The sequence below is a fragment of the Dipodomys ordii genome, unplaced genomic scaffold, assembly GCF_000151885.1.
Source record: "Dipodomys ordii isolate 6190 unplaced genomic scaffold, Dord_2.0 Scaffold131, whole genome shotgun sequence".
In the NCBI taxonomy this organism is placed as follows: domain Eukaryota; kingdom Metazoa; phylum Chordata; class Mammalia; order Rodentia; family Heteromyidae; genus Dipodomys; species Dipodomys ordii.
This window is the reverse complement of record NW_012267347.1, coordinates 4,034,279-4,052,586: the sequence shown is the minus strand read 5'-3', so window position 1 is coordinate 4,052,586 and position 18,308 is coordinate 4,034,279. Positions and strand designations below refer to the sequence as shown.

General features: G+C 54.3%; 1 protein-coding gene across 1 annotated transcript in view; it reads left to right on the top strand.

The window, feature by feature from the left end:
• Pear1 (platelet endothelial aggregation receptor 1) overlaps positions 1-18,308 on the top strand; it is a 35,584-nt gene that overhangs the window by 16,170 nt on the left and 1,106 nt on the right. The window contains exons 2-23 of the mRNA XM_013030532.1: positions 6,430-6,526; positions 8,298-8,410; positions 9,059-9,163; positions 9,551-9,651; positions 10,487-10,579; positions 10,788-11,031; positions 11,331-11,451; positions 11,636-11,772; positions 11,866-12,078; positions 12,339-12,513; positions 12,608-12,728; positions 13,749-13,912; positions 14,004-14,106; positions 14,224-14,370; positions 14,578-14,703; positions 15,804-15,932; positions 16,043-16,171; positions 16,325-16,537; positions 17,255-17,343; positions 17,449-17,560; positions 17,727-17,795; positions 17,871-18,107. Coding sequence (XP_012885986.1) covers positions 8,307-8,410; positions 9,059-9,163; positions 9,551-9,651; positions 10,487-10,579; positions 10,788-11,031; positions 11,331-11,451; positions 11,636-11,772; positions 11,866-12,078; positions 12,339-12,513; positions 12,608-12,728; positions 13,749-13,912; positions 14,004-14,106; positions 14,224-14,370; positions 14,578-14,703; positions 15,804-15,932; positions 16,043-16,171; positions 16,325-16,537; positions 17,255-17,343; positions 17,449-17,560; positions 17,727-17,795; positions 17,871-18,107 — 2,932 coding nt within the window. The 5' untranslated portion in view covers positions 6,430-6,526; positions 8,298-8,306. The remainder of the gene's footprint in view (positions 1-6,429; positions 6,527-8,297; positions 8,411-9,058; positions 9,164-9,550; positions 9,652-10,486; positions 10,580-10,787; positions 11,032-11,330; positions 11,452-11,635; positions 11,773-11,865; positions 12,079-12,338; positions 12,514-12,607; positions 12,729-13,748; positions 13,913-14,003; positions 14,107-14,223; positions 14,371-14,577; positions 14,704-15,803; positions 15,933-16,042; positions 16,172-16,324; positions 16,538-17,254; positions 17,344-17,448; positions 17,561-17,726; positions 17,796-17,870; positions 18,108-18,308) is intronic.

Here is an 18,308-nt window from a genome sequence, read left to right as displayed (position 1 = left end):
CCTGGGTGCTGTCCCTCAGCTCTTCAGCTCAAGGCTAGTGCTCTACCACTTGAACCACAGCACCACTTCCGGTTTTCTGGTCATTTATTGGAAATAAGAATCTCACTGACTTTTCTGCCTGGCCTGGCTTTAACGGTGATCTTCAGATCTCAGCCTTGTGAGTAGCTAGGATTATAGGCATGAGCCTATAATCAGCTCCTCCGGTTTTTGTCTCTTGTTGTTGTATAGTTCATTTTCAACATATTCTCCAGTGAATACCATGGCTGTATTTGTTTACCCTTTTACTTGGCTTTTTTTTTTTTCGAGGCTGGTGTTCTACCACATAAGCCACAGTTGCACTTCTGGCTTAAAAAAAAATAGTGTAAGCTGGGCACTGGTGGCTCATGCCTGTAATTCTAGCTACTTAGGAGGCTGAGATCTGAGAGGGTCACGGTTCAAAGCCAGCCCGGACAGGAAAGTCCATGAAACTCTTTCTCCAATAAACCCTCAGAAAACTGAAAGTGGTGCTGTAGCTCAAGTGGTAGAGTGCTAGCCTTGAGTTGAAGAGCTAAGGGACAGTGCTCAGGCCCAGAGTTCAAGCCCCACGACCGATAAAAAGAAGGAGGGGGCGGCTGGGAAGGTGGCTCAGTGGTAGAGCGCTTGCCTTGCATGCCTGAAGCCCTGGGTTCGATTCCTCAGCACCACATAAGAAAAAAGAAAAAATCCAGGGAAGTGTCGCTGTGGCTCAAGTGGTAGAGCGCTAGCCTTGAGCTGAAGAGCTGATGTACAGCACCCAGGCCCAGAGTTCAGGCCCCACGACCGGACCCCAAAAAAAAAGAAATAGCGTTATTATGTAAGTGATATATAGAGGGGTTACAGTTACATAAGTCAGGTAAAGAGTACATCTCTTTTTTGAACACACTTCTGGTTTTTTGGTGGAAATTAGAGATAAGAGTTTTGTGGACTTTCCTGCCAGGGCTGGCTTCAAACAGTGATGCTCAGATTTCAGCCTCCTGAGTAGCTAGGATTATAGGTGTGAGCCAGCTGGGAATTCTTTCTGCATGCCACTTGTACCTTCTCTCCAGTGACACACAGCATCGTTTTGAGGGTCCTGAGAGGAGGGTGTGTTCTGCTGGCTGATGAGCTGAGGGGAAACCATAGCTGCTCCCCCTTCCCTCCTGAGGAGGTCCAGGCTCACTGGACTTGTTCAGAGTGTGTCCCATCATCCCCTGCACACAAAGGCTTACTTAATACCTGGCCACTGCAGGCCCCCTGTGTGGCTGCTAGGGACAGGAAGATTAAGAAGGGTCTTCACCCCCCTAGGAGCCTAACACAGTGGCACACACACCTGCATAAGTGTCATGGTTGGGCTGGGGTTGGGCTCAATGGTAGAGTGCTTGCCTTGCATGTGTGAGGTCCTGGGTTCAATCCCTGGTACCACAAAACAAATACAAACAAAAACACCACCCTAGTTCATAGAAAAGGAGTTGGGAGGGAACATTAGCCCATGAACAGAGAAATAGAGCAGAGAGAAGGGACGAGCCCCAGCCTCTTGGGGGCGACCATCACAGAGGTGTGTGTGTGTGTGTGTGTGTGTGTGTGTGTGTGTGTGTGTGTGTGTAGTTCATAGCCTGGAGTGTGAGTGTGTGGGCTTAGTTCTCCTTGGTCCCCAGAGGTAGGCCACTGAGTCTTTGGCTGGGTTTAAGAAAGGGTCAGGCCTCTGAAGATTGTTCCATGTCCCAAATGGAATCAGCCTTAGGGAAGAGCTGGGGAAGAATAATCACATGTCCTATGGGCCAAGGGGTCCCTGGTAACCTCATAGCTTGCAGCACAGTGGGAGATGGGAATGCTTGAGCACTGGGATTTCCTGGAAGAGGCTGGCCTTGAAGGTTGGGGAGGCCCTAAATAATTCAAGGGACCTGGGCCAAGGGGGCTGACTGGTTGCGAGGCATGTAGGGGCAGCAAGGTGTCCTGGGTGGAGCTGGTTTCTGGCTGCCCCTTCCTGTGGTAGGGAGCCCCAGAAGGCTGTAGAGCAGAGTAGCCAGCATAGAAAGATACTTTCTGAAGGTAGAGATTAGGTGGTGGTTGGGGGGCAGGGCCGGCCACAGCGGTGGAGGGGGTGGTGCCATTCCCTCGTCTGTGCAGCCTTGTCCACTGCTTGGTTGTTGGAGCAGATTCTAGTGCCAACATAGCCCTTGGACAAGCCATTCTGTCAAGACTCTCCACCACCTCATCCGTGAGATGGACAGTGGCGAGAGCTGGGACTGGCGCTGGTGCCCACCTCCAGCAGGCATGTAGTAGCAGTTCAGTGAGTCAGAGTCCCTGCAGTGTCCCTATTTCCTGATGAGTAAACAGGGCCGACTGCAGACCCTCTCGCTTCTGTTTCCTGAGCTGCACAGTGCACAAGGCCGGTTCCTCACCCCTGCCCCTTCCCGCCCAGCCTCTGCTGCACGCTCAGGCTTCCTGTCCCTCTATCCGGCTGACATGCCTGGCGTGCCGAGGACCCAGCTTCTCTGGATGTAGGAGGGGCTGTGTGCATGTGCCAGAATGGGCATGTGTGTGCTGTATGGCGTGGAGCAGGGCAGCCTTGGCTATTGGTGGAGGTCCCTGTGTGGGGAGGGAGAGGAAGGATCTTTAGACTGGGATCTCACTGCCCCAGTGGGGAGGATGAAGTGATTTTTTTGTCTTTAATGCAAAGATAGAAAAGGGCATAGAGAAACAGACAGGAAAAGAAAGATGAGGGGGCAGGGCAGGAGGGAGGGAGGGAGAGAGAGAGAGAGAGAGAGACAGACAGACAGACAGACAGAGACAGAGATAGAGACAGAGGCAGACAGAGACAGACAGACAGACAGACAGACAGACAGAGATAGAGACAGAGACAGAGAGAACACACCAAGCTAAAATGTACAGCTTGGTGCGGGGTCTATGGCCGGAGTTTAGTTCTACTCTTTTTGTTGTTGTTGTTGTTAGTTGTCGGGCTTGAATTCAGGGCCTACATGCTATCCTTGAGCTCTTTGTGTGCAAGGCTACTGTTCTACCACATTGAGCCACATTTCCACTTCTGGTTTTCTGGTAGTTAATTGGAGATAAGAGTCTCACAGGCTAACTTTGAACCACGATCCTCAGTTCTCAGCCTCCTGAGTATAGGATTTCAGGTGTGAGCCACCAGCACCCAGCTTTCTACTTGTCTTTCAAAGGGGAATGGCCTTGTGCAGTGAACATACTTCCCAACCATGCATGGCAATAGAAGTTCTCCTTTGTGGATAGAGAAGATGAAGGGGAGATGTAGAAAGATAGAACCCAAGAAACAGATGAAGGAAATGTCAGCTAGCAGAGGTTTTGATGCAGAACAAGGAAACACTGCCAGGTGGAGGCATGTCCCTGTAGTCCCAGTTATTCAATGCTGAGGTGGGAAGATTTTCAGTTTGAGGCCAGTCTGGGCAACTTAGCAAGATGCTATTGAAAGAAAGAAAAGGGGGAAAGGAAGGGAAAGAGAGACAGAAAGAGTAAAACAGGAAGAGGCTCTAGCCCAAGGTTCTGATCCAGAGTGCTTACTGGAACCTCACTGAATCCTGGAAGATTTGAGGGGGCCACCCATTTTACAGATGTGGAGATGGAGGCTCAAGCAATAGACAGGATTATAAGATGAAAAGGGGAAGGGAGGAAGGAAGGGAGAATGAAGCGGGAGGGGAACACGAGCTGGAGTTGGGGCTGGGCTGAGAGCTGGGAAAGCAGAATCCAGGCATCCTGCCTTGTCAACTGCCTCTGGCTTGAAGATGTACCTGGCCGGCAGCCCATCATTCTGGGGGGATCAGGTTCTAGTGGGGGAGCCTGGCCCCCTCCCATCCCTACTTCCTTTCTCTCTGTCAGCATTTTCGGCCCTATTCCCGGATCATCCTGGGGGTTCTTCAGAAAAATAAAAAACCCACAGTTTTTCCTGGAATTAATACTGAGAAGTTGTGATGGTGCCCAGGGGAGGGAAGGGGCCCTGTGGGGTGCTGGGTAAGAGAGGGACTGGGGGTGTGATTCTGAGGACAGTTAACATTAGTGGGGATGGCTCAAAGAACAGGATCAAAGCACCCCGTTTAACCTGCACAATAGCCCAGATGGAGGAGCATTGACAACCCTTTCTCTTCTACAGCGCTTGGAGCTGGAGTTGGGTGGAGGATGCTGAGCTCAGGAATTGTCTTAAAGTCCCTCTTGCTGTCTCACTTCCATCAGTCCCAGTGCTGCTGCTTTTTATAGAGATGGGCACTCTCCCCTTGACCAAGAATTCTGCCAGCGTTCAGAGACCCCAGACTCATTTTTCTCCTCCCGGGGGCTGAGATGACGTTTGGGGACGAGCAGGGCCAGGATCTGGGCTGGGCCCTGTGTGGGCTGGGAAGAGGAGAGGCAGGAATGTTGGGCTCAAGCAGGCAGCAGGAAGAGGAGCACCATGGCTGGCCAGGGGCCCAGCTGATTTGCATGTGGAGGTGGAGAGAGACTCAGCTCAGTCTTATGCGCACTTTGCAATTCCCACGCCTCTAATCAGGCAGCCCACCATCCCCTCCCCTAGACAGCTCCTCACTCCCAGAACTCAGGCTGTTAAAAAAGCTACACAAAGCCCCTGGGCTTTCCTTCTGGACTCAGGAAAGACTGGAATCATTGGAAGGCCTCTTGGCAGCTGTCTTGAGTTTGGATCCTCTTCTGACACCACTGGCTGTGTGGCCTTGAGAAGGTTTCCTACGTTTGCTGGCTGGCTGTGCCTTCTGTTTCCTTATCTGTAAAGTGGCTTCTAGTACTTTCTGCAGGGGCCTGATGGGAGCTTTATGGAGATGACCTATGCAAATTGCGCAGCACCCTTTCTGTCTCAACACATTGAACAATAGATACAGAGAGTCACATTTTTATTCATTTTTTTTCTTTTTTGCCAGACCTGGGGCTTGAACTTGAGGCTTGGGCACTGTCTCTGAGCCTCTTTGTGCTCAAGACCAGTGCTCTACCACTTCAGCCACTGCGCCACTTCTGGCCTTTTCTGAGTAATTTATCTGCAATAAGAGTCTCACATACTTTCCTGTCCAGAATGGCTTTAAACCATGATCCTCAGATCTCAGCCTCCTGAGTAGCTAGGATTACAGCCAGTGCCTGTCTCACATTTTTATTCTTGTGAAAGGTTGTTTGGGCTTCTGAGGAGAAAATAGGTACCTTTGTATGTCAAGAAGTAGACCTGCAATGGGGAGGTTGGGAGCCCCAAGGTGAGTGTACTGTGGGTCCCCAGGGCAGGGAAGAAAGGCAGATAGTGATGGACTAAAACCTCTTGGAATGTAGTTACATGGGCCCAATGCTTCTGGGACTGGAAGGTTGTTAAGTGAGCACCGGGCAGAGTCACTGGCTCCCCAGCCTCTTGGGGAAAAAGTCTCAAAGAAGAACAAGTTTGGGAGTCCAGGCTGAGGCTATGTGCTCCTGATCTGGCTAGGGATGGCTAGGCCAAACCCTTCTCCCTTCCAGGACCCCCCTCATAGCTCTTCTCTGTCCTGTCCATTCACCGGTCTCCCCTAGCCCAACTTTGGCTTCCAGCCCTCTGGATTGAGCAGCTGATGCCTCCTCTACACTGCTGCCCTACCCTGAGGTAGCTTGAAAAAAGTTGGAACCTAGCCCCCAGCCAACCAGCTAAATTTTGGCCAGCCAGAGTCACCTTTTCCCCATGCCGCCACCTCCTTCTTCCTCCACAAGTCCACCCCAGAGATCCCAGGTAAACTGTGTCTTCTAACAGCTGATTGGTAGGAGGTGATCTTAGGGTCTGGGGACTGGTGCGGGCATGCATCCTGCATCTTATCCTACTTGTACCTTAACTCAAGTCCTTCCTGATGAAACCTTTGTCCACCCCTCCATGACCACAGTGGCTAGGGTAGGGGGAGGCCACTGTGTGGCTTAGGGAAGAGGCTTCCACAGGGACAAGGATGATAACCTTGGCTTCAGGCAGACTGAGTTGAAATTTGAGCACTGGGACCTCCTGTCTGGGCCAGAGCTGGGAGGGTTAGAGATGTATTGGGGACTCAAGGTCCCTCCTAAGGGCCTGGCTGTCAGGCTTACCTGGGGGAGCAGTGAGTAGGTTTGATAGAGCAAGCTCCAGAGGTGGGCCGAGAGCAGGGCAGGGTGGGGAGGCAGGGTGAGGACACGGAGAGGAGGAACTGATTCTGGCAATGGAGCTGTGTGGGAAGTACATTTAGGCCACTGAAGCACATCTGAAGGGCAGCTTTGACTGTGGCTGAGTTCCCTGGTCATTGGGCCAAGTCCCGAACCTCCAAGAGTAGGCCACGGGGCCAGTTCAGTAGCCAAAGGACCAGAAGATGGCCTCTGGACTTTGGGTCCTTCCTGGAGTCCTATCGACTGCCTTGAGGGTTAGTGGGGGAGGGTGGAGTTCTCCACTCTCTGCACTTCCATCCAAACCAGGCTGTGTCCTATTTCCAGACTCCAGATCCTGAGTGCTGGGATCCCCCAGGACGCCCTCTGGCTCTTCAGGATCGCACCAGCCCCTGGCTCACCTGAGTTCCCTTGATCCCACCTGGTGAGTGACTTGGGGGTTGGGTGGATTATGAGAAGGCTAGAGGTGGAGATGGACCCTATAGGAGGTGTGATGGGGTGCAAGTGGCCCTGGATGACTGGAGGGAGTGGGTAAAAGTTTGCTATGGGGGAGAGGAGAGGAAGCGGATTGCAGAGGAGCCCTTTCTAGATGATGGTGAGATTTGACGGCAGAAGGGTTAAAGGTGTATGTATGGGGCGGGGGCGGGGAGAGTCTCTGCAGTGGGCAGCCTATCTCAGACTAAGACCTGCTGGGAAAGAGGGGGGGCCTCCTGAGCGGAAATGAGGGAAAAGCTGGACCAGTGTGTGGGTGGGGGGCATGGGGTGGGGCTGGCTGTAAGCATTCCAGAGATACTCAGGGGGGTAAGGGGCCAACAACCACGACCTTTCTCTCTTCTTGAGGAAAAATTACAAGCAGATGTGTGTGCCTCAGGGAGGCTAGAGCAGGGAGCCTGTGCAAACTTTAAGAACATGAAGTGCAGAATCAGAAAGCACGGGGTGTGGGGGATGGACTCCAGCACCCAGCCTCTCTGGAGCCCAGGGGAGGAGTGAACGACTCATCCTTGGTCCTGACCCTCTTCCCACCTGCTGGGCAAGGCTAGGGGTGCAGGGATGAAGAGAACCCATTTCCTTTTTGGCTGCCAGCTTTCAGAGGAAGGTGAGGCTCTCCCGCCTTCTGGTAGGGACAGGGACCTCTGTGTGCGGGATGACACCTAAAGCTGGATGTAAGGGTGTGATGGAAAATATTTCGCAACTGGCTCTGGTAGGCAGTTTGGTTGTGATGTTTGTGTAGTGTTTACTGATTTCTGTGGTGTTAATTCCATTTCAAGTTCCTGATGTGATACCATGAAGTTAGGAAAGATACACAGAATTGCTTCTCCTGAGCCCAGAATGAGCTGGCTGCAACACACCAGTGGCAGTTAGGTGGCCTGGAACCAGCCCTATTCCTACCCCATAGAGCGGGAATCCTGTGAGAGACACTATTTCCTCAGAACAATTTTGGCTGAAGAAGCCACCCTGTTGGAAATTTCTTTCTGAGCCCAAATGGCTTCCCACACTGGTTGCAGTATCAAAGTGTCTTGAAGCTGGGGACTGGTAGCTCATGTCTGTAATCCTAGGTACTCAGGAGGCTGAGATCTGAGGATCATGGTTCAAAGCCAGTCCGAACAGGAAAGTCTGCAAGATTCTTATCTCCAATTAACACCAGAAAATTGAAAGTGGAGTTGTGGCTCAATATGGTAGGGTGCTAGCCTTGAGCAAAAAGAGCTCAGGGACAGCACCCAAGCCTTGAGTTCAAGCTCTACCATAGACCAAAAACAAAAGCAAAGTGTCTTGGGTGTACCCTGGGCTAGAGACTGAGGATTCAGAAGTAAAGATCCTAGAGTCTTTGTCTCTGGAGTTCATGGACAGGAAACAGGCCTAGAACACTTATGTGTGGGCAAGTGGTGCTTGGGGAGGGGGGAATTCAGAAGAGAGGATGAGGCAGTCAGCTACTTGAAAGATGAGCACTTCAGAAAGAACCAGGGTTATGGTGTCCAAGCAGACTACAAGCTGAGATCCTGTAGCATAGACATGTACCTCACACCCTGGAGTAAGATCTGGGGATGCTGGAGGCCAGGCAGCATGGGGATGGATGACCGGAGAGGTCAGCAGACTGGGCTCTTCTGCATGCCTGCTGCTCAGGTTGCCACAGACACTGTCTTCCTGACTGCTGCATACAGCACCACTTACCTGCTCTGTACCTGGCCTTGTTGCAGGCCTCCGAAATGTTGCCATCTCTGTGTCCCCTCCTTCTCCTCCTGGCCCTGGACCTGAGGCTGGCTAGAACACTCAACTCCAATGATCCCAATGCCTGCACCATCTGGGAAAGGTGAGTAAGAGCCCTAACTTGTCCCTGGGGGTTCCTCCTCCCAGGTTCTTCTTTAGTCTGCCACCTTCCTGTCATTGTTTCTTTCAGCCCTGCATGGGCTGCCTCTGATTCCTTCCCCATCTCTGCTCTTATCTCAGTCTCTGTCCTCCTCTGACTCTGTCCTTTTTCCATCCCTGTCCCTGAAAAACCCTTATGGGAGATCAGCTACAGGACAGAGCTTAGGGTAGGAGCCCTTTCTTGTGGAGCAGGCCCAGGGGCTAGCTAAGGGGGACAAGGGTGCTGGGAAATGGGTCTTAAACTGCTCATGATTACTCAGGCATTGCTTAGCTCCATCTTCCCAGGAAGGGAGCAGAAGAAGATGGAAAGCTCTGGACGACAAGGTGAGAAGAGTGCTCTGATAGGCAGCGTCCCCAGAACACTCCAATGCTGGGAGGACCTCGAGGCTTTAGAGGTGGGGAAGAATGAGGGCTTTATCCTAAGTTTAGGGGAGCAAGCCCAGATTTTGGGGTGTTGGTTTCCCACTGGCCAAGCCCTCATCTCTGCTTCCCACTTCACCCCTGTGCCGGCTAAGGCATTACCCTCCTCCCCGACCTGTTCTCTCTTTCAGGCATTACCCTACCCTCCTCCCTGACCTGTTCCCTCTTTCAGCTTCACCACCACCACCAAGGAGTCCCACTCCCGTCCCTTCAGCCTTCTCCCCACGGAGTCCTGCGAAAGGCCCTGGGAGGGCCCTCAGGCCTGCCCCCAGCCCACGTGAGTGCCTGCCCCTCCACGGGCAGGTGAGCTGCCTGCCCTGGCCCCTATACCCCGTACCCTGTTCTCTTCTTAGAACCTTTAGAATCCACAGGAAATATCTGACCTCAAGGCATTCACAAATGTGTGTGTGTGTGTGTGTGTGTGTGCACGTACCCACTGGGATATATATGAATGTGTATTGTGTGTCTATGTGTTGTGTGTCTGTGGTGTGCATGTGTGCTGTACTGCATACATGTGTGTGTGTGCTTGGTGGGGGAAAGGAGGGAATAAATACTCTTCCCAGGTCCTCTCAGCCCAGGGTGTTGGACACTGGCCTCCCACAGTGCTGCTCTGTGCCGAGGGTGGGCATCCAGGAGCACTGAGGGCAGCTCCTGGGCTCCCTAGGGTTGTGTACCGGACTGTGTACCGTCAAGTGGTGAAGATGGACTACCGCCCACGCCTGCAGTGCTGCCAGGGCTTCTACGAGAGCAGTGGGGCCTGTGTCCGTGAGTGCTGCTTTGGGATGGGGCTTAGCCCACCCTTCTGAATTTTTCTCTGCCCTGAAGGGTGGGGCGGCTCCTCTGCTCCTTGTCTAGCAGCCAGAGCAGCAGGTCCAGCAGATGGGGTAGAAATGGAGGTTGGCCTTGCCTTGCTCTGGAAGCCATTCATCTGGCAAGATACAGAGTTTGGGGCCAGGTGTTGACATAGCCAAGGAGCTGGGGTTCCCAGGAGCTAGCCAGCATTTCACACCTCATAACCATCTCTCCAGCTGACCTATCCCATCTCTCCATGTCCCTGAGCATGTCCCTGTCTGCATCTGTCTGTCCCAGAGTTTTCATCTTGTCTCTGGTTTCTCTCTGTGTCTGTCTCTGTGTCTCAGGCTTGGTGTCTGGGTCTCTTTCTGTCTCTTCTGTTTCTGTGTCTCTATTGCTGTCTGACATTGACTGGTCACTGTCCAGTTTCTGCTGCTCCCCCTGTATTCCTGCCCTCCTTTCCCTTTAGCTCTGGCCCATCACCAGCCTCCTCCTCCGGATTTTCCTCCCCAAAAGCCTGGCCCAACCCCATCTCAGTCCTCACCCTCTCTCTGGCAGCATCTGTGTCCAGCTCCAACTTGACAATCCCATTTTTCCAACTAGCTGCACAGAAAATTTCACACGAAGGGGCTGGGAAGTCAGAACTCTGGGTTCCTGTCAAGTTCTGATCCCACGTGCCTGGATCTAAGTCTTTTGTCATCTGAGAAGTGGCATATGGTGAACTGTCCCCACAACTGAGGCTTCAGAGAGAAGAGGTAGGAGGGGCAGGGCTGGAAGCATCCACTCATTCAACCCATCTTTGTCCCAGCACTCTGTGCCCAGGAGTGTGTCCATGGCCGCTGTGTGGCACCCAATGAATGCCAGTGTGTGCCAGGCTGGCGGGGCACCGACTGCTCCAGTGGTGAGTGGCTGCCAACTCAGGTGCTTCCCTACCAGAGTACAAGATCCCAGAGCAATTACCCAGAATCCTCTGTGGCTGGTTGCCTTCTCCAGAGATGTGGTAGTGGGGTAGAGGAGGTGGATATGTAGATGCTATGAGACAGACACAGCCTAAGGGGGCCAGAGAGTGACTGGACCTCTGGTGATCCTCTTCTGTTCTCATCCCAAAGAGTGTGCCCCAGGAATGTGGGGGCTGAAGTGTGACAAGCCCTGCCTCTGTGGCAACAGCAGCTCCTGTGACCCCAAGAGCGGAGTGTGTTCTTGCCCTTCGGGCCTGCAGCCTCCAAACTGCCTTCAGTCCTGCTCCCCTGGACATTATGGCCCTGCCTGCCAATTTAGCTGCCAGTGCCATGGGGCACCCTGTGATCCCCGGACTGGAGCCTGCTTCTGCCCCCCAGGAAGAACAGGGCCCAGGTGAATAACCGGAGAAAGGACAACACACTAAGGAAGGAGCAGATTACGGGGCCACACAGATACATTTAGGCAGATGTGGGAACTCAGACAGGATCCCAAACATGGGGATGGAGTCGAGAGACAAGATCCAGGTCCCAGGAGAGACAACAGCCTGGGCAAAAGTGAGGAGGGGCCTGTAGAAGCACAGTGTGCAGGTGTGAATGAAGGTAGCTGTGTGCTGGTGGCCAGTCCTTGGAGGAAAGAGAGGGGGCAGAAGGCACTGCTTGTTTACACCCTGACCCCACCTTCTTTTCCTGCAGTTGTGATGTGACCTGTCTACCCAGCACTGATGGCTTCTTTTGCCCTAGCATCTCTCCTTGTCAAAATGGAGGTGTCTTCCTGACCTCCCAAGGCTCCTGCAGCTGCCCTCCGGGCTGGATGGTATTAAGAATGGGGCGTGTGGGTACAGGATGGGAGTCTAAGGAGAATTCTTGGGATGCTCTGAGCAGGACTCAGGGGAGGGTGTCCTAATGGGGTAGGGTCTAGGTTGAACTGGGTGTCACGGAGTCTGGTGGCCATGGGGAGGGAGTTAGCTGGAGGCTCTGTCGACCTCTCACCCCCACAGGGCACCATCTGTTCCCTGCCCTGCCCAGAGGGCTTCTATGGACCCAACTGTTCCCAGGAATGTCACTGTCACAACGGTGGCTTCTGTGACAGATTCTCCGGGCAGTGCCACTGCGCTCCGGGCTACACCGGGGAGAGGTGAGCCGTGCAGCGGCGGGGAGGCTGGAGGAGGAGAGGGGCAGCCCTGGAGGAGTTAGGCGCAAGCAGGCTCACCCCCTCACCGCGCTCCAGATGCCGTGAGGAGTGTCCGGTGGGCCGCTTCGGGCAAGACTGTGCCGAGGTCTGCGACTGCGCCCTGGGCGCCCGCTGCTTCCCTGCCAATGGCGCGTGTCTGTGCGAACACGGCTTCACCGGAGACCGCTGCACCGAGCGCCTCTGCCCCGACGGCCTCTACGGCCTCAACTGCCAGACGGCCTGCAGCTGCGACCCGGAGCACAGCCTCAGGTGGGCGGCAGGCGGCCGGGGGAGCAGGCCTCGGGCGCACACCGAGCGCCCCGGGAGGATGTCCGAGGGGCCACCGGTGTCACCGAGCGGGGAGCGCAGGGGCTCCGCGGCGGGGAGCACGCAGCCCGGGCGCCTCCTTGTCCCAGTCCGCTCTACCCCCGCCCCCCCGCGGCTCCCTTATCCCGAGGCTCCGCTCGCTCCCGTCCGGCGGAGAGAGGGGTCCCCGGCTCAGGCTCCGCCGCGCCCCGCCTCGCCCACAGCTGCCACCCGATGCACGGCGAGTGCTCGTGCCGGCCGGGCTGGGCCGGCCTCCACTGCAACGAGAGCTGCCCTCAGGACACGCACGGGCCCGGCTGCCAGGAGCACTGCCTCTGCCTGCACGGCGGCGTCTGCCTGGCCGACAGCGGCCTCTGCCGGTGCGCGCCCGGCTACACGGTGAGGCGTGCCCCGCGGCCGGCGGGGAGGGCCAGCCCGGGAGCCGCGCGGCCCTGCCCCGCGGCCCGCTCACCAGCCTGCCTCCCGCCTTCAGGGTCCTCACTGCGCTAGCCTCTGTCCCCCCGACACTTACGGGGCCAACTGCTCAGCCCGCTGCTCGTGCGAAAATGCCATCGCCTGCTCGCCCATCGACGGCACGTGTGTCTGCAAGGAAGGTGAGGGGATGGGGCGGCCGGGGGCGGGGCCGCGGGGCGAGGGCGGGCCCAGCGCCAGGGAAAGGCTGCAGGGTGTGGGGAGGCAGAGTTTACTATGCGACAGCTGGACTGTGGGAAAGTATCCAGGCTATTTCCTTCCTGAAATATCCACTTTGCTTTTCTTCAAGCACACACACACACACACACACACACACACACACACGCGCATCGTACTTGTTCTTAAAGGCATAGTCCACCATGCACCTCCTTAATAACATCTCACTCCCCCCCCCCCCCCCCCCCCCCCCGACAGAAACCCAATGGCAGTGCCAGTAAAGCCTTCAAAGGGTCTACCAGAGGGTGGCAATTTGTCAACCTCAAGGCTGAATTCTGGTACAGATGTGTTTTGTTTGGTTAGCTCTATAAATTTTAACAAACACCAAGTTGTCAATCTTCAGTATTCCCTATTGTTTGACCTCTGACCTGGGTTTATTTGATCTGGCCACGGTAAATATTTGGGTGTTTTGCCAACCTCTTTCATTTTACAGAAGAAATAATGGAGACCTATGGTGGGGGTATATCACTGAAAAGCATTTAGCCTTTGTGTGTGTGTGGGGGGGGTGCACACGTGCATGCACGCACACGAGTACTGGTGCTTGAATTCAGGGCCTCACATTCTCACTTAGTGTTTTCATTCAAAGCTGGTGCTTTACCACTTGAGCCACAGCTCCACTTCCTTTTTTGGCTAGTTAATTGGAGATAAGAATCTCACAAACTTTTCTGCCTGGGCTGGCTTTAAACTGTGCTTCTCAGATCTGAGCCTCCTGAATAGCTAGGATTATAGGTGTGAGCTACTGGTATCCAGCTCTTCTAGCCTTCTGGTCAGCATCTAATAGCTCATATGCCAATCTTTTGTATGGTACAGTGAGCATCCGCTTGCACTCCTCTCATAGCAGAGAGCCTGGCATAGTCACTACCCTGTGTGGGCTTGCCCAGGAGGGGAACAGGACCCCATGCCTACTTACAGGCTCTTCCCTTCAGGTTGGCAGCGTGGTAACTGCTCTGTGCCCTGCCCACCTGGAACCTGGGGCTTCGGTTGCAATGCCAGCTGCCAGTGTGCCAATGAGGGAATCTGTAGTCCCCAAACTGGAGCGTGTTCTTGTACTCCTGGGTGGCATGGTGCCTACTGCCAGTTACCCTGTCCGGTACGTGCTCACAGCCTGTTTGTCTGAGGGAGGAAGAGGACATGGCATCCCCAGCTGACTGCTCCTCCTTACTCTCCATTCCCACCCCAAGAAGGGACAGTTCGGCAAAGATTGTGCCAGTCACTGTGACTGTGAGCATGCTGACAGCTGCGAACCTATTCATGGACATTGCCAATGCCAGGCTGGCTGGATGGGTGAGCAATCAAAGTGTTCCAGTCCTAGGCCTACTGTGGAGTGGGAGCTGGGTCAGAAAGAGCCCTTGGGAAACCAGAGGGGCCCAGACCAGGCTCATCCTATGCTTTTCTCCCCAGGCACCCGCTGCCACCTGCCCTGCCCTGAGGGATTCTGGGGAGCCAACTGCAGCAACACCTGTACCTGCAAGAATGGGGGTACCTGCATCCCTGAAAATGGCAACTGCGTGTGTGTACCTGGCTTCCGAGGCCCTTCCTGCCAGAGATGTGAGGCTTCCTTTCCCCTCCCCATATTCCTCCTGCCCCACAGGGCACAGTGCAGTGTCAGGTGCCAGAAGGTCCCCTCTCCCTGTCTTGATCTCTCCTTCTGAGTTTCATTTCCAGGACAGTTAGTATGTGGGAAAAAGGGATGGAGATGGTGGGTCCAAAGGCCAATTGGGCCCCTGCCTCATTCACATGTACCTTCTTCCCCAGCCTGCCAGCCTGGCCGCTATGGAAAACGCTGTATACCCTGCAGATGCAACAACCACTCCTCCTGCCACCCATCGAATGGGACCTGTTATTGCCTGGCCGGCTGGATAGGCCCTGACTGCTCCCAACGTGCGTGGTTGCTTGAGTGCCAGAGTGTGCTGAGAGCCTGGGCGGAGCAGGGGATGGCTCCTTAGAATAAAGGGTGTGGACTCTCCTGTGTGAGCAATAGAAACTATATTGGATATCGTCTGCACTTGGGGTACTAGTTCTAGGTGCTGAGGATGCAGCAATTAACAGAGAAGAATTCCATGCCCTTTGGCAGGGGAAACCTGAAAAAGCAACATTTTTTTATGGGAGTTTATCCTAAGCTCTACTTTGGATACATACATACATACATACATATATGCGTGTGTATAACATTTTCAATTTCTCTTTGTTCATTTAAATGCAAATACACAAAGATCATGTATATACATTTAAATGCATGAAGATCATGGAAAAGATTACCTCAAAGAGCCAGGCATGGTTGCATATACCTGTAAACCTAGCACTTGGGAGACTGAGGCTGGAGGATTGCAAGTTTGGCTTTGCAAAGGTTTGCAGGATTGCCAGCTTGAGATCTTGTCTCAAAAAAAATTGCATCGAGTAGCATGGATGTTATGTCTCTTATGTTTAAAAAACAAAGCAAGAGCTAAGCAATCCAGGGTACTTTAGAAGGCTTTTAGATATTTTGATATGGCCAAGTGCAAGTGTTAAGGGGAAAATGGGCATGTGGGTCTGGAGCTGAGTGGAGACACAGGGCTCCAGACAAGCCTTTGTGAGTCCTTGGTGTGTAGATACTGTTCAAAGCCCCTCCCAGTGTCCCGCCAGAGACAAGGCTGACTAAAAACTTCAGTGATAGCTGGGCACCAGTGGCTCACACCTGTAATACTGGCTACTGAAGAGCCTGAGATCTGAGGATCACGGTTCTAAGCCAACCCGGGGAAGAAAAGTCCATGAGACTCTTATCTCCAATTAACCACTAGAAAACTGGAAGTGGTGCTGTGGCTCAAGTGGTAGAGCACTTGCCTTGAGCTGAAGAGCTCAGGGATCGCGCCCAAGCCCAGAGTTCAAGCCCCACGACCAACAAAACCAAAACCACAACAAAAATTTCAGTGATGCTGAGAACTGGGAGTTCACCCAGGAAGAAATGGTCCTGCCCTGTGTGACAGACCTCTTGTCTCCTGTAGAATGCCCTTCAGGCCACTGGGGAGCCAAATGTGCCCAGATCTGCCAGTGTCACCATGGTGGGGCCTGCCGCCCCCAGGATGGGAGCTGTGTCTGCACTCCGGGCTGGACAGGACCCCACTGCATGGAAGGTACCCACCGGAGGGGAACTCCATGCTTGTGCCCTCAGCCATGGCTCAAGAGGAGACTATAGCTTTTTGGTCCATGTGTTCTCCTCTTGTCTCCTTGACTGTCTCCCCAGGATGTCCATTGGGGATGTTTGGTGCCAACTGTTCGCAATCCTGCCAGTGTGGTCCTGGAGAGAAGTGCCACCCAGAGACAGGAGCCTGTGTGTGCCCCCCAGGGCACAGTGGTGCACCCTGCAGGATTGGTGAGTCCTTAGGCCCTTCCACCCACAATGTGTCTAGGACCCAGTCCTTTCATGTCATTCCTGCCTCCCTACTGGATGCTTCTCGGATGCATGCACCCAAGCTCATCAACAGAGCCAAAATGCCATGCTGAATCCCTACCCCATCTTACACAGGAAGCCTGGAGCCCTTCACCATGATGCCCACATCTCCAGTGGCCTATAACTCGCTGGGAGCAGTGATTGGCATTGCAGTGCTGGGGTCCCTTGTGGTGGCCCTGGTAGCATTGTTTATTGGTTACCGCCAATGGCAAAAGGGCAAGGAGCATCAACATTTGGCCGTGGCGTACAGCACTGGACGGCTAGATGGCTCTGAATATGTCATGCCAGGTGAGCTGGCATGGAGTCACGAGGCACCAATGAGTGGTGGGCAGTGGGTTGCTTGGCCTAACTACAGGGGTAGGTGGGAAGCTGGGAGGAAGCTGGGAAAAGAAGGTCAGGAAGACTGAAATACGGATCCCCTGGACAGAGCAACTGTCACAGGGGCCCTAGCCCATATCTTTTCTTTTTCCTTCCTTCCTTCCTTTCTTGTCAGTCATGGGGCCTGAACTCTAGGCCTGGGCGCTGTCCCTCAGCTCTTCAGTTCAAGGTTAGCACTCTACCATTTGAGCCACAGCACCTCTTCCGGCTTTTTTTCTGCTTATGTGGTGCTGAGGAATCGAACCCAGGGCCTCATGCATGCAAGGAAAGCACTCTACCACTGAGCTACCTTCCCAGCCCCTCCCTCCCTTCCCCCTTCCTTCCCCCTCCCCTTTCTTCCCCTCCCCTCTTTCCCTCCCCTTCCCTCCCCTCCCCTTTGTGGTGCCAGGGCGTGTGAACTCAGGGTGAGTGCCGTTCCTGAGTTCTTTTGCTTAAGTCTGGTGTTCTACCACTTAGAGCCACGGCTCCACTTCTGGATCTTTGCTGGTTATCCAGAGACAAGTCTCACAAACTTTCCTGACCAGGTTGGCTTCAAACCATGATCCTCAGATCTCTGCGTCCTAAGAAGCTAGGATTACATAAGGCAGCATGTTTCTAAGCTGCCTTGTGCCTATGTCTGTCCTACAGATGTCCCTCCAAGCTACAGTCACTACTACTCCAACCCCAGCTACCACACTCTGTCTCAGTGTTCTCCCAACCCCCCACCCCCTAACAAGGTCAGTGCTGGGGAGGGGATGCACTGCAGAGGGTTGGGCACAGATCTGGTTCTCTGGGAAGCCCTTTCCTTGTGTGTGCTCTCTCTGTGGCACTGTCCCCCTTAGGTTCCAGGCAGCCAGCTCTTTGCCAGTGGAGCCCATGGACATGACAACCTTGCCACTCTGCCTGCTGACCGGAAGCACCGCCGGGAGCCCCCTCCTGGGCCTCTGGACAGGGGTAGGTGCCTGGAGGCCAAGATCTTGGGAGAAGGCGGGTGTTTTCAGCCCAGCCTGCTGCTCCATCCCAGTGTGTGCAGGGGAGGGTGAAAGGGCTCAGACTCTGTTCCAGAGGAGGCTGGACTCCAGAGGGGACCACAGTCTATGAGTTGCCTTTCCCTCCTCAGGTGGCAGCCTCCCAGACCGCAGCTATAGCTACAGCCATAGTAATGGTCCAGGCCCATTCTGTAATAAAGGTATGGGCAGAGGGACTGAGCTGGGTAAAGAAGCCAGTGTCTCCACTAAATCTAACTTCCTTCTTCAATCCTTAGGGCCTGCTTCTAAAGAAGGGCTGGGGGCCAGCATGGCTTCTCTGAGCAGTGAGAACCCCTATGCCACCATCCGGGACCTGCCCAGCCTGCCAGCGGGCCTCCGGGAGAGCAGCTATGTGGAGATGAAGGGCCCTCCCTCAGGATCTCCCCCCAGGCAGCCTCTTCAGCTCCCAGACAGCCTGAGGCGGCAACAGAGAGACAGTGGCACCTATGAGCAGCCCAGCCCCCTGACCCATGGTGAGCGCTCTATTGCCCCTGGGCTGAGGGAGGTGGGAAGAGGAAAGGGATAGAGGGGCATGATGTGGGGGCAAGAACAAGGCCTTTGGGGGTGAGATGTGGTGAAGTCACCTTGCCCAGTAGAACCTGTTTCTACTCTGCCCTGCAGAGTGGGATGCCTACCTTTAGTGCTGAGGAGTTGGGATGGTGAAGGTGGTGCCC